The sequence below is a fragment of the Numenius arquata genome, chromosome W (genome assembly GCF_964106895.1).
Source record: "Numenius arquata chromosome W, bNumArq3.hap1.1, whole genome shotgun sequence".
Lineage (NCBI taxonomy): Eukaryota > Metazoa > Chordata > Aves > Charadriiformes > Scolopacidae > Numenius > Numenius arquata.
Window position 1 is genome coordinate 35123288 of NC_133615.1, and position 13184 is coordinate 35136471.

Consider the following 13184-nt stretch of genomic DNA (forward strand, 5'->3'; position numbering starts at 1 on the left):
CTTGCTTTGTGAGAGATGTAGGGGGAGAGGAGGAGAGAAACAATCTCCCTCTCTACCCCTTCATCGCTCATTATCTTCCTCTATCTCTCTCCTATGCTCTGCCTCCTTCTCTTCCTCCCTCCCATTCCATCTCTCCCTCTGTATCCCTCTCTCTCCCCCGTCAAACCCTCTGCCAGCCACCTGCTCTCGAGCTCTCTCCACCTCTCCTGCCACCAATCCAAATCTGTCCCCGCCCGCCTGCCCACCACCCCCCTGCCTCTCCACCTGCCACTGCTGACCTTTTCCACCACATTTCTCTCACTCTGCCTCCCTCTCTTGTCCTCCATCTCTCGTTCTCTTCCTCTCACGGACCCCCTAAGCCTTCAAAAGCAAATTCCCAGGGTACTCTGCTAAATCACTCCCTGAATAGACTAAAGTTTGCTCTCCTGAAGTCCAAGGTAGCAACTCTGCTGACCTTTTTGCTCATTCCACTGTAAATTTTAAACTCAACCATTTCATGATCATTGTGGCTAAGACAGCCACCTATCGTCACATCCCCCACGAGTCCTTCTCTAATCACAAACAACAAGTCTAGGAGGGCATCTTACCTAGTTGGCTCACTGAGTCCCTGTGACAAGAAGTTATCTCCTACAAACTTCAAGAATTTCCAAGACCTGCTTGTCACAGCAGTATGGCATTCACAGTTGATGTCTGGGAAGTTGAAACCTCCCATAAGGACAAGGGCTACCGATCCAGAGATTTCTCCTAATTGCCTGTAGAATAACTCATCAGCGCTTACATCCTGGCTGGGCAATCGGTAGTAGACACCCACTACAACATCTCCTTTGTTTTCCATCCCCCTAATCCTCACCCAGAGGCTCTCAACCACATCATCCCTAACTGCAAGGGCTGTACAGTCAAACCTCTCCCTTACACATGGTGCAACTCCTCCACCTCACCCGCCCTGCCTATCCCTCCTGAACAGCCTGTAGCCCTTCATCCCAGCACTCCAGTCGTGGGATTCATTCCACCAAGTCTCACTAATACCAATGATATCGAAGCTCTGGGAGCTGATCAATGCTTCCAGTTCATCCTGTTTGTTTCTCGTACTGTGTGTGTTGGTGTACAAGCATTTCAGATACGCTTCTGAACCCTTTGTGCTCCCAGGAGCAGCATAAATGTTCCCAGTGGCATTGCCACCTTCAGATGATGCCATGCCAACCCTTGGCTTACCTACTGCAATCCTGTTGGTATCCCCTTCCCCATCGATTCTAGTTTAAAGCTCTCAATCAGTCCTGCCAGCTTACAAACAAAGAAGCATTTCCCCCATCAGGACAGGTGGATCCTGTCAGGCCTTGTGTCTCAAAGACTCTTCCATGCTCATAAAACCCAAAGTTCCAGTGGAGGCACCAGTCCTGGAGCCAGGTATTGATGCCTTGGGCACACCTGTTTCTTCCAATGCCTCTCCCTATTACTGGGAGGATTGAGAAAGACACTACCTGTGCTCCTGAATCCTTCAGCATTCTTCCCAGGGCCCTGAAATCTCTTTTGATCGACCTCAGACTTCTTGTTGCAACATCATTAGTACTCACATGAAAGAGTAGGAGTGGGTAATAGTCCAAAGGCTGTACTAAGCTCATCAGTCATCTGGTGACATCCCTGATTGGGGCCCCAGGGATGCAGCAAACTTAGTTGATCTGACCCTGGTGAGAGTACTTGCCTATGTTCCTTCTCATCTATCTCATTATGCACTTCATCTACCATATGCAGAGCCTCATACCTACTCAGTAAAGGTAGCTGAGAGGGTAAGGAGGGCTCCTCTTACAGCTCCATGCAGTAACCTACTTCCACTCCTCCCTATCCCTCATAACGCTGCCTTCCTCCTCCTGGCACAAAACAGAACCCGGACCTACCTCTGTATTGGCCACGCTGAGTTGGCTTATCTGTACCAGAGATGGCAGAGCACAGCTCCATTGGTCTATCGCCTTCTCAGATGCTCCTCAGTTTGCCCACCTCCTGAAGCTCAGCCACTAGGCAGAGCAGTTCATCTACCTGGGCACACCTCCCACAGGGTTGCTTGCTATCGCCCTCTATCTTCCAGAACATACACACACACATCCCGAAGACTGAAGCCTGTATGGTCACATGCTCTGACAAGAGCTCTGTTTGTGTGGCTACATTGGTTCTACCGGCTGCTAAAAACTCAGGAGACACAGATAACACAACTTTCTTTTGCCAAGTAGTAACCATGCTGCCACATACCTGCCCGCTGAGAATATATACACGTCCGTTGCAATCAGCTGGGCTCTCAATCTGCAATCAGTTGATCATCCAAACGGCCGAGTGCAGGCTCCGCTCCTTTCTTGTTCGTCCAATCAGAGGGCCCGAGCTCAGTCGCTCGGGGAACGCCCCCTATTCAAGCCGCAGTCTCTCCCCGTCCCGTGTATTCTAAGTTGCTGATTGCTGTGTTGCCGGTGCGCATCACACAGTTCTGGCGTCCGTTGCAATCAGCTGGTGCTGTGACTCGGACTTCCTCCGTCTTTCTCTCCCTCTCTCTTGCTCCCTTTCTCTCTGTCTCTCCCTCCGTTGCTGTCTCTCTCTCCCTCCATTTCTCTCCTCGCACACTTTCTCTTCTTCTGTCTTCCTCTCCCTCCCTCTATCTCTCATCCTCCATCTCTCTCCCCGTGTTTTACACACTTTCTCTTTCCCTGTTCTTCTTTCTCTTTCTCCTCTGTCTCGCTGCCTTCCTCCAGCTCTCTTCCCTCTTCCTCTCTCCCACTCCATCTCTCTCCCAAACCCTCTGGGGGTTGTGCTGGACCTCGTCCTTACCAACAAGGAGGGGCTGGTGGGGAATGTCAAGCTCAAGGGCAGCCTTGGCTGCAGTGATCATGAAATGGTAGAATTCAAGATCCTTAGGGCAGCATGGAGGGTGCGCAACAAACTCACTACCCTGGACTTCAGGAGAGTGGGCTTTGGCCTCTTGAGGGACCTGCTTGGCAGGGTAACATTGGATAAAGCACTGGAGGGGAGAGGGGCCCAAGGAAGCTGGTTAGTATTCAAGGATCGCCTCCTCCAAGCTCATGAGAGGTCCATCCCTAAAAAGAAGTAAGGCAAAAAAGCAGGGAGACCTGCATGGATGAACAAGGAGCTCCTGGACAAGCTCAAAACCAAAAAGGAGGCCTACAGAGGGTGGAAGCAAGGACGGGTAGACTGGGAGGAATACAGAGAAACTGTCCGAGTGGCCAGGAACCAGATTAGGCAAGCTAAAGCCCAGATAGAATTAAATCTGGACAGGGACATCAAGGACAACAAGATAAACTTCTATAGGTATGTCAGGGATAAGGGCAAGACTAGGGAAGTTGTGGGACCTCTCCGGAAGGAAACAGGAGACCTGGTCACCCAGGATATGGAGAAGGCTGAGTTACTGAATGACTTTTTTGCCTTGGTCTTCACTGGTAAGGGCTCTAACCACACCACCCAAGTCACAGAAGGCAAAAACAGGGGCTATGAGAATGAAGAACCGCCCACTGAAAGGAGAAGATCAGGTTCGAGACCATCTAAGGAACCTGAAGGCGCATAAGTCCGTGGGACCTGATGAAATCCATCCATGGGTCCTGAGGGATATATTTGAGAAGTCGAGGCAGTGTGGTGAAGTTCCTGCTGACTGGAAAAGGGGAAACACAACCCCCATTTTCAAAAAGGGAAAAAAGGAAGACCTGAGGAACTACAGGCCGGTCAGTCTCACCTCTGTGCCTGGCAAGATCATGGAGCAGATCCTCCTGGAATCTCTGCTAAGGCACATGGAAAAGAAGGAGGTGATTTGAGACAGCCAGCATGGCTTCACCAAGGGAAAGTCATGCCTGACAAATTTGGTGGCCTTTTACGATATTGCCACAGCCTTGGTAGACAAGGGCAGAGCAACAGACGTCATCTACCTGGACTTATGCAAAGCATTCGACACTGTCCCGCACAACATCCTGGTCTCAAAATTGGAAAGTCATGGATTTGAAGGATGGACCACTCGATGGATGAGGAACTGGCTGGATGGCCGCCCTCAAAAGCTTGTGGTCAATGTCTCAATGTCCATGTGGTGGCCAGTGACGAGTGGTGTTCCTCAGGGGTTGGTACTGGGACCAGTGCTGTTCAACATCTTTGTTGGACACCCTCATGAAGTTCAACCAAGCCAAGTGCAGGATCCTGCACCTGGGACATGGAAATCCCAAGCACAAATACAGGTTGGGTGGAGAATGGCTGGAGAGCAGCCCTGAGGAGAAGGACTTGGGAGTGCTCGTGAATGAGAAGCTCAATATGAGCTGGCAGTGTGCACTGGCAGCCCAGAAAGCCAACCGCATCCTGGGCTGCATCAAAAGCAGCGTGGCCAGCAGGGTGAGGGAGGTGATTCTATGTGGGTTCAGTTAAAGTTCACTCACACAACTAAGATTTATGTGCATCTGGAGCAACAGTGTGTGCCAGTAGCAACCTTGAGAGCAGGGGAGGAGGAGAAACATAAGTTACACATCCTGAAGCTCATCCTGACAAAACCAGAACACAGTCTGGGAACCGAAACTTGTCCTGGTAGCAGAGTACCTGTTATTGTGATAAGCTCAGTAGAAGGTAGAAAATATTTTTGTAAGTCCATAATTGGGCATTACGAGGGGAGTGGGTTTGTGTCTTAGTGTATATAATTTTCTCTGTGTAGCAATAAAGGGTCGGATTTGGATTCGCTTACTGCATGACCTACGAGTCTGTGATTTCTTCATACGCCACAATTCTACCCCTCTACTCTGCTCTGGTGAGACCCCACCTGGAGTATTGTGTTCAACTTTGGAGTCCTCAACACAGGAAGGACATGGAACTATTGGAACGGGTCCAGTGGAGGGCCACGAAAATGATCAGAGGGCTGGAGCGCCTCTCCTATGAAGACAGGCTGAGGGAGCTGGGGTTGTTCAGCCTGGAGAAAAGAAGGCTCTGGGGAGACCTCATAGCAGCCTTCCAATATCTGAAGGGAGCCTACAGGAGAGCTGGAGAGGGACTCTTTGTCAGGAAGTGTAGCAATAGGATGAGGGGTAATGGTTTTAAATTGAAAGAGGGGAGATTTAGATTAGATACTAGAAAGAAATTCTTTCCTGTGAGGGTGGTGAGACACTAGAACAGGTTTCCCAGAGAAGTTGTGGATGTCTTATCATTGGAAATGTTCAAGACCAGGCTGGATGGGGCTTTGAGCATCCTAGTCTAGTGGGAGGTGTCCCTGCCCGTGGGAGGTGTCCCTGCCCATGGCAGGGGAGTTGGAACTCGATGATCTTTATGGTCCCTTCTAACTCTAACCTTTCTATGATTTTATGATTCTATGATATTCAAGTAAGCTAACATTTACCATATTTTATTACTATCTTTGTGAGTTATATCTAAAATTAACTACACAGTCTGAGCAATTCCTTATTTACTGTACTCTGCTGGATATCATCTTTCCTACTTCAGCTGTCTCCCTCTACAGATAAAATTACCAAATGCATTGACTCAAAATGAAGACATTAAAGGCAAAGGCAAAGACAAAGCAAGACACTTTGTGCATTTTAAACTCCCAAAAGGAAAGCCAAGTCTCTGCTCACAGGGTCCAACTCTGTATTTGCGTGAGACTTGCTGAGTGGGAACAAGCAGAACAGATGCAGTACTCAATAAAAGCCTGGGCGGGGGGAAGCTTTCTGTGTAACACTTCTGCCTCCACTCAACCACAGTAATCTAGAAAAACTATCAGAGACTTGCAGAATTGATATTTAAATTTCTTATTGAATGAGCCACTGTATCTACTTTTGGAAAAATCATATAATGGATTACTAGATGAAGCTACATCAGATAAAAATAAGAAAGACTTCCCAATCAAATTTTCTTGTTCATTAAGATCAGTTATTGTCATTTCACTGGCATATCCTAGACCTACAAGTTAATTAAGCAGACTGCATGTAGCCTGACTAGGCTGTTCAGATCAACTGTCTGCATGTACTTGTCGTGCTGCTGGTTATACCCATGCCATGTTAAGCAGCTGCACCCCAGGCCCACAGGCAGAAAGGCCAGTCTCCAGCCACATCACACACAACCTGCTGCAACAGCGCAGGGTGGCAGATGTGCTGAGCGCACATGGACAAACTGATGCAGCTGTGCAGCCATTCATTCTTGATTGTTCACTTGAGATACCTATATAGCCAGAGTTAAATCATTCTTTTATCTTCTGAAACAATATATAAAAGAGCAAAGGAAGAGGAGGTGCTGTTGCAGGCAAAAACAGTTTAGTGATTTGGGGAATTTCAGTTTAAATTATTTGTAAAAATAAAATTTGAAAAATAAAACCAACCAACCATCCAAACCCTTAGGAAAACATCCCTGCTTCCCTCTGGACATCTCTCCCCCCTGCTTTTTTGTTCTCCAGTCCCTTTGCTGCATGTTGTGTTCAGTCCCTTCAGTGAGACAACAGGCAGTGCAGGAGACTGGGGTCAGTGCATTGTGGTTCCTCCACTGAGAGTAGTCCCTTTAGAGTCATACCTCTCATTCCCTGCTTTGGTGGCCACCTTGAGTCCAGTCTATGCTCAGGCTGTGTGATGGTGTGCTCTTCCCCCCCCACCCCGGGCACCAATCTGATCTATATCTCCCGTAACCCTGCCCGAGCAATAACCACCTGTGGTGGTCACAATGGGTGCATGTAGTCGTGATGGCGGCACCCGGCTCAACATGTTTTTGGGGAGACAGATAACAACACAATAGCTAAGGCCTAACTTGAGCAATACTGGTACTGTTGTCAACATGCAAATATGACTATAGGTCAATCATCTTACTCTATAAATAGTGAACAGCCCAAGAGCCCTTTGAGCTCTCCTGCACGGCAGCGAGCTCTCCTGCATGGCACGACAGCCAGGATCTCCCCTTGAGCAGGGACACCCTCTCAAGGTTACTTCTCGAGATTCAGAGATTCCTTGCCACAACAGATCCTTGATAAGTGGTTAATAGCATGCTAAACTTTGAAATCTTAGCTAAGTGATATAAAGGATTGATTGCGCATATATAATCCTTTAGACAGAAACCGTTGACCAAGACTGGGACTAGGATTAGATCCAGCCGCCCCTAGACTCCTCTCTGAGAAGGAGTTTAGAAAGCAAGGGGGTCCTTTCTGAACCTCATGACTCAACGGGAGGGTCTCCCTGACAGCTCTGTCTGACCCTGTCCTCTGTGCAGTAAATAACCAAGTGTGCCTTGCCATCTCGAATCTTGTTAAACCACTGTTGCATTTACCATCAAATTTTGTTAAATCTCTGTTTTATATCAAGAAATGTATCACTGCTTCTCTCTACAAGTGAAGTGCATCGCTCCATCTGCGACAGGCTGCTACTTCTCTCTCTACTTCTCGTGCTCCAGTGTGGCCTTTTTCTTTTCTGGTGTCTCCTCTTTCCTCCTGCTCTGGCCTTGTTTCTCTTTTATCTTGGTATTTACTGCCTTTTCTTAAATATGTTTTCACAAAGGTGCCACAAACTCCTATGATTGGCTCAGCTTTGGTGCACAGTGGGTCTGTTGCAGAGTTGGCTGGAACCAGCTGTGACCAGCACAGGCCAGTCCAACACCTCCTGGCACAGAGGTCACCCCTGCAGCCCCCCTCCCCCCAAGCTACCAAAACCTTGCCAGTTATACCCAATACAGGTGCACACCACTAACATTAAAATATTACAAATATTACAAAATATTACAATATTGCAATATATTACAAAAGTCCCCAATTCTGATACTGGTGCCTCAGGAACAAGTGCCTGTGTGTGAACCTGATTTGCTATCTCAGGAGTCACAACAGGGCTAATAGAGAATGACAACCTTGCAAAGGATTTAGCACTAAGACAAAGTGAAGCATTTCCACCATGGCTGCTAGTTAACTGTCCACACTTGTACTGAAATTGCTGCCAATGTTAACTCCTTTTGCCACCAGCAGTTTAAAGACAGTATTTACGAGATGTCACTGAAATGGAGAAAAGGGTGATTCTACCTAATCCAGGTGATAGACAGCCCAACCAGAGGAGAAGCATTACTGGACCTGTTGCTCGCCAGCACAGATAAACAGATTGGTGGCACCTTGGGCTGCAGTGATTATGCCCTGGTGGAATTCACGGTCTTGAAGGATATGGGCTAGGTGAAGAGTAGAGTCAGGACCCTGAATTTTAGGAGAGCAAACTTTCAGTTGTTTAAGGAATTAGTAGTTGGGACCCCCTGGGAAACTTCCCCAAGGGACAAAGGAGCTCAACGGAGCTGGTAGCTCTTTAAGGACATTTTTCTTAGATCACAAGAACTCTTGATTCCCCCATGTAAGAAATCAGGCAAGGAAGGCAGGAGACCAGCATGGCTGAGTAAAGAGCTCTGAGTCAAATTAAAGTGTAAGAAGGAAATGCACAGGCAGTGGAAGCAGGGACATATATCCTGGGAAGAGTATAGGGGACACTGCCTGATATTGTGTAGGTATGGGATCAGGAAAGCTAAGGCACAACTGGAGCTCAATGTGGCAAGGGATGCAAAGAATAATAAGAAGGGCTTCTACAGGTATGTTTGCCAGAAAAGGAAGATTGAAGAAAATGTACCCCCCTGAAAAATAAAATAGAAGACTGGTGACTGGTGACAACCAACATGGAGAAGGCTGAGGTACTCAACAATATTTTTGCCTCAGTTTTCAATGGAAATCTCTCTTCCCACATCTCTCAAGCCCTTGAACCTCAAGGCAAGGACCTTCCCATCATAGGAGAAGATCAGGTTCGAGACCACCTGAGGAACCTGAACATACACTAGTCCATGGGACCCAACAAGATGCATCCCAGGGTCCTGAGGGAATTGGCTGATGTGGTTGCCAGGCCACTCTCCATGATATTTGAAAAGTCATGGCAGTCAGGTGAAGCTCTCAGTGACTGGAAACAGGGAAACATCACACCCATTTTTAAAAAGGGTAGAAAGGAGGACCCTGGGAACTACCAACCAGTCAGCCTCACCTCTGTGCACAGTAAGATCATGGAGCAGATCCTCCTGGGAGACATAGAGACACAAGGGAGACTGGGAGATGATTCGAGACAGCCAATATGTCTTATGTCTTTGCTAAGGGCAAATCATGCTTGACTAATCTGGTGGCCTTCTACAATGGAGTGACTGCATCAGTGGATAAGGGAAGAGCTACAGCTATCATCTACCTGGACTTCTGCAAGGCCTTTGATACAGTCCCCCACAACATTCTTGCTGCTAAATGGGAGAGATATGGGTTTGATGGATGGACTGTTAGATGAGTAAGGAATTGGCTGGATGGCCGCGTCCAAAGAGTTACAGTCAATGGCTCAATGTCCAAGTGGTTACTGGTTTCCAGTAACGAGTGGTGTCCCTCAAGGGTTCATACTGGGACCAGTACTATTTAATATCTTCATCAATGACATAGACAACAATGCGATTGAGTGCACCCTCAGCAAGTTTGCGGATGACACCAAGCTGAGCAGTGCAGTTGATTCATTAGAGGGAAGGGATGCCATCCAGAGGGACCTTGACAGGCTTGAGTGGGCCCATGGGAACCTCATGAAGTTCAACAAGGCCAAGTGCAAGGTCCTACACATGGGTCTGGGACATAGCGCTTAGTGACATGGTTTAGTGATGGTTTGGGGTTTTTTGGGTATTTTTGTGGTTTTTGTTTTTTTTATCAGAGTTAGGTTGATGGTTGGACTAGATGATCTTAAAGGTCCCTTCCAACCTAGACAATTCTATGATTCTATGATTTCATTTGGACAGAAATACACAGAGAATCTGTGGTGGAAAAAATAATACTAGCAATTATAGGATGTGATTTCTATAGAGAAACAGCAGGCAAAGGACTAGTTGGAGCAGCAATGATGAGAATATCATGCATGGCACAGAGATGTGATGCTGCTGCTGTATCTTGGAAGAGGAAGCAGCACTACAGTTGAAACACTTACAACTGTGTAGGGACTGCTATCTTTTGCCTGCCTATGGCATGTTAAGGCTAACTCCTGAAATCAATTCATACTCCTTCACACAGATATGGACTGCTTTAGATTTAACTGCACATAAGCACCTTTCATGAGCTGGTTGCCCTACAGCACAGACAAGCACATATGGCCCAAAACAGTCTTGAAGCTCATCAGGTCTCTATGTCATTCATTGCACTATACTGGTTAGCTCTTTGTGGCCACCCTCTGTAGAAATGTAGTCAGAGCAGGGCCTGATCCAACATCCATAGCCCTTTATAGACTTGAAGGATCATACATGTGAAATAATGGGAAGGGGGACGGGGATAATAATATCAGGCTTGTCTGCGACAAGCTGTGGGGTATCACATCAGGGTTAGAGGGATGGGGTGCTAGTAAGGGCCTTCAGCCTGTTGCCCTGAGGCAGGCTGGGGACACTGCATTCCGGTCAAAGTCTCACACAGACGAGCCAGGGGCTCCTGAGGTGGGAGAAGTCAACAGGGAGTCAACCTGTGAGACACCTCAAGGGGTGTTCCCATGGGAGTTTCCAGGCAGGCGCGACGTAGTCACCCCAACGCGGGTCCTTGCAGCCACAGCTAACCGGTGCGGCGCACGACGGACCTCTCTTTTTTCAGCTTTGCAGGCGTGGCGGCAGGATGGGTGAGTGTTGTAGCGGTGACTTTGGGGGCTACAGGGGGAGGTGGGGAGGAGAGCGCGAGAGCGAGCGAGTCGTGGCGGCGACCTTAAGGGGATTAGGACCTGGGGGGGGGAAGTGTGCGTGCGCGCGCGCATGTAGGCGCGGAGAGGTGGCCTAGAGCGCTCCCCTTCACTGTCCCTAGAGTCTCTTTCCCTGGCTTTGGGGCCTCGTGACGTCCCTAGGCTTCGGTGTTACCTGCGCCTCCGTTAGCCTTTCTCTCTTATTCTCCTGTTGGTAGCGATACTGTCGGTCCCTGTTGTGCCCCCCCCCCACCGCCCCCCCCTACACACGAGGAGGTCTGCGGTCTCGCGTGCCCCGTGGCCGTAGGTTGCCGCTGGATTGAATCAAGAGGCCTGCGAGGAGCAGCGACCGCAGGAGCTGCTCGGTGACCTCTAGCTCTCTCTGCTGGTGTTTTCTAGGGAAGTGCCGTGGGCTCCGCACGGCTCGGAAACTCCGCAGCCACCGCCGTGATCAGAAGTGGCACGACAAACAGTATAAGAAGGCCCACTTGGGCACAGCGCTGAAGGCCAACCCCTTCGGCGGCGCTTCTCACGCCAAGGGAATTGTTCTGGAAAAAGTGTGGGTAAAACTCCCGGGGTGCGCCTTTACGGCCTTGCAGGCGCTGGGGGTAGTTTGCCGTGGGATGGGGACAGCTTGTGCTTGTGCAGGGTTAGGAGTATCCAAGAGTATGCTCTCAGCGGTGAGCGAAGTCGTAGCACAAGTGCCTGGTGCTTGTGTCTGACCCACAGCCACCTAACGTACAGCGTAGGATATTCTGGGTTGTAATTCTTGGAGTTGCCAGGAAAATTCCTGGTAATTTGGGACCTTTGAAAGATCCCATATGTGACTTTAAAGAAGAAATAACTCTAAGTTGTTTTTTCTAAATATGTTACAGTTTTTCTACCTGAAATATGACAAATTTTTACTATTTTGTAGCTTCTATGTACTAAGTTGAAAACAGTTGGGTTTTTTTAGGTGACAATGCTGAAAGGTATTTGTTCTCATATACTCAGTGTTGGTTTTGAAATTGTGTATAACCTTTAGAAGAAAAATAATCTTACTTAATATTTAAGTTTAGTTGGGGGGGTTCAGTGTGTATGTTTTGTTTGATGCAGTCAGCAAGTATCAAAGATTCCATCTACTTGTGTTCTGGCTTTTTGTTAGTAACAAATTTTGTTAGGATACTCTCAGGACTCCAAGGTGTTTCTTTTTCATTTTCAAATTTTTAATTACTGTTAATATTTATCTCTAGAAGACTTGCTTTCAGTTTTTACTCTGTTTACGAACTAATTAAGTCTTTGGATATTGCGTAGCTCTAAGTAGATCGCTAATATTTTTTGCTTTTGAAATACATATGTGACTTATGGTTAGTACAAAATAACATAGTGATTCATGGTATTGTAATGAATATCTGCTAATTTATCAAACAGATTTTTGTTAATGTATTTTTATGCACTTCTGTTTTAGTGGAGTAGAAGCTAAGCAGCCTAACTCTGCCATCAGGAAATGTGTCAGAGTCCAGCTGATCAAGAACGGCAAAAAAATAACAGCATTTGTTCCCAATGATGGTTGCCTGAATTTCATTGAGGTGAGTAGTTTTCAAGAAACAACCTATAGAAAGCTGTGTATGAAAGTAAAGAAACACACGATTGACAGAATCAGGTGATGGCTAGACAAGGGTTTATGTCATTCTGAACTGTGTATATCTTAATGCTGTATCTGCAGAAGCAGATGAGAAATACCAGAGGTGGTTTTGTACTCTTCACTTGCTAAGGTAAGCTGGTCCTCAAGCAGTACTCCTGCAAGCTAAATGATACCTCAGCTTATGTTTCCCTTCTCCAAAATACTGAAGGGGATAATACATAATTCATGTATATCTGTCAATAGACTTCAACATTTACTGTCTTTCCACCTTTTCCTTAGAAAGTCTGTGATGTGGGTCAAATTTAATGTAAATTATGTTAGAAGTATGTACAGGTTTAATGTTTATAGCTCTGTATTTGCACTGTCTTTCATTCTAGGAAAATGATGAAGTTCTGGTTGCTGGTTTTGGCCGGAAGGGTCATGCTGTTGGTGACATTCCCGGAGTTCGCTTCAAGGTTGTCAAAGTAGCCAATGTTTCTCTGTTGGCCTTGTACAAGGGCAAGAAGGAGAGACCAAGATCATAAATTGATGTGCCAAGAATATAAATAAAATTTGTAATTGGAAAAACTCTTATACTTGTTATGTAAGGCTTATGGTGTGGGTTTTCTTTGTTGTTGTGGTGGTTTTTTGTTTTTATTTTAATGTGGTATCTGTGAGTGACATAACTCACAGATGACAGGGCATGCTGTCGTGTGTATGTGTGTGTGTTTGCAGATGGCATTTTCTTCTGTAAGAAAGCTTTGCTTTAGACTGATAGAAGAAAGCCAGAGCATCTTTATAACCAGTAGGTGAGTTTAATAAGCACTTAAGTTTCAAGAGTACAGGATAACTATACTTTCTCTTTGGACACTAAATAGTTCCTCTGTCAGATAACTATGTAA

At 47.0% G+C, this 13184-nt stretch overlaps 1 protein-coding gene across 1 annotated transcript; it reads left to right on the top strand.

Moving 5' to 3' along the window:
• The first annotated feature begins 10546 nt into the window (after window positions 1-10546).
• LOC141476643 (small ribosomal subunit protein uS12) lies at window positions 10547-12874 on the top strand. Its single transcript, XM_074165425.1, has 4 exons — window positions 10547-10622; window positions 11079-11238; window positions 12127-12247; window positions 12681-12874. The coding sequence occupies exons 1-4, from the start codon at window positions 10619-10621 to the stop codon at window positions 12825-12827; spliced, it is 432 nt and encodes a 143-aa protein (XP_074021526.1). The 5' UTR covers window positions 10547-10618; the 3' UTR covers window positions 12828-12874.
• Window positions 12875-13184: the final 310 nt, after the last annotated feature.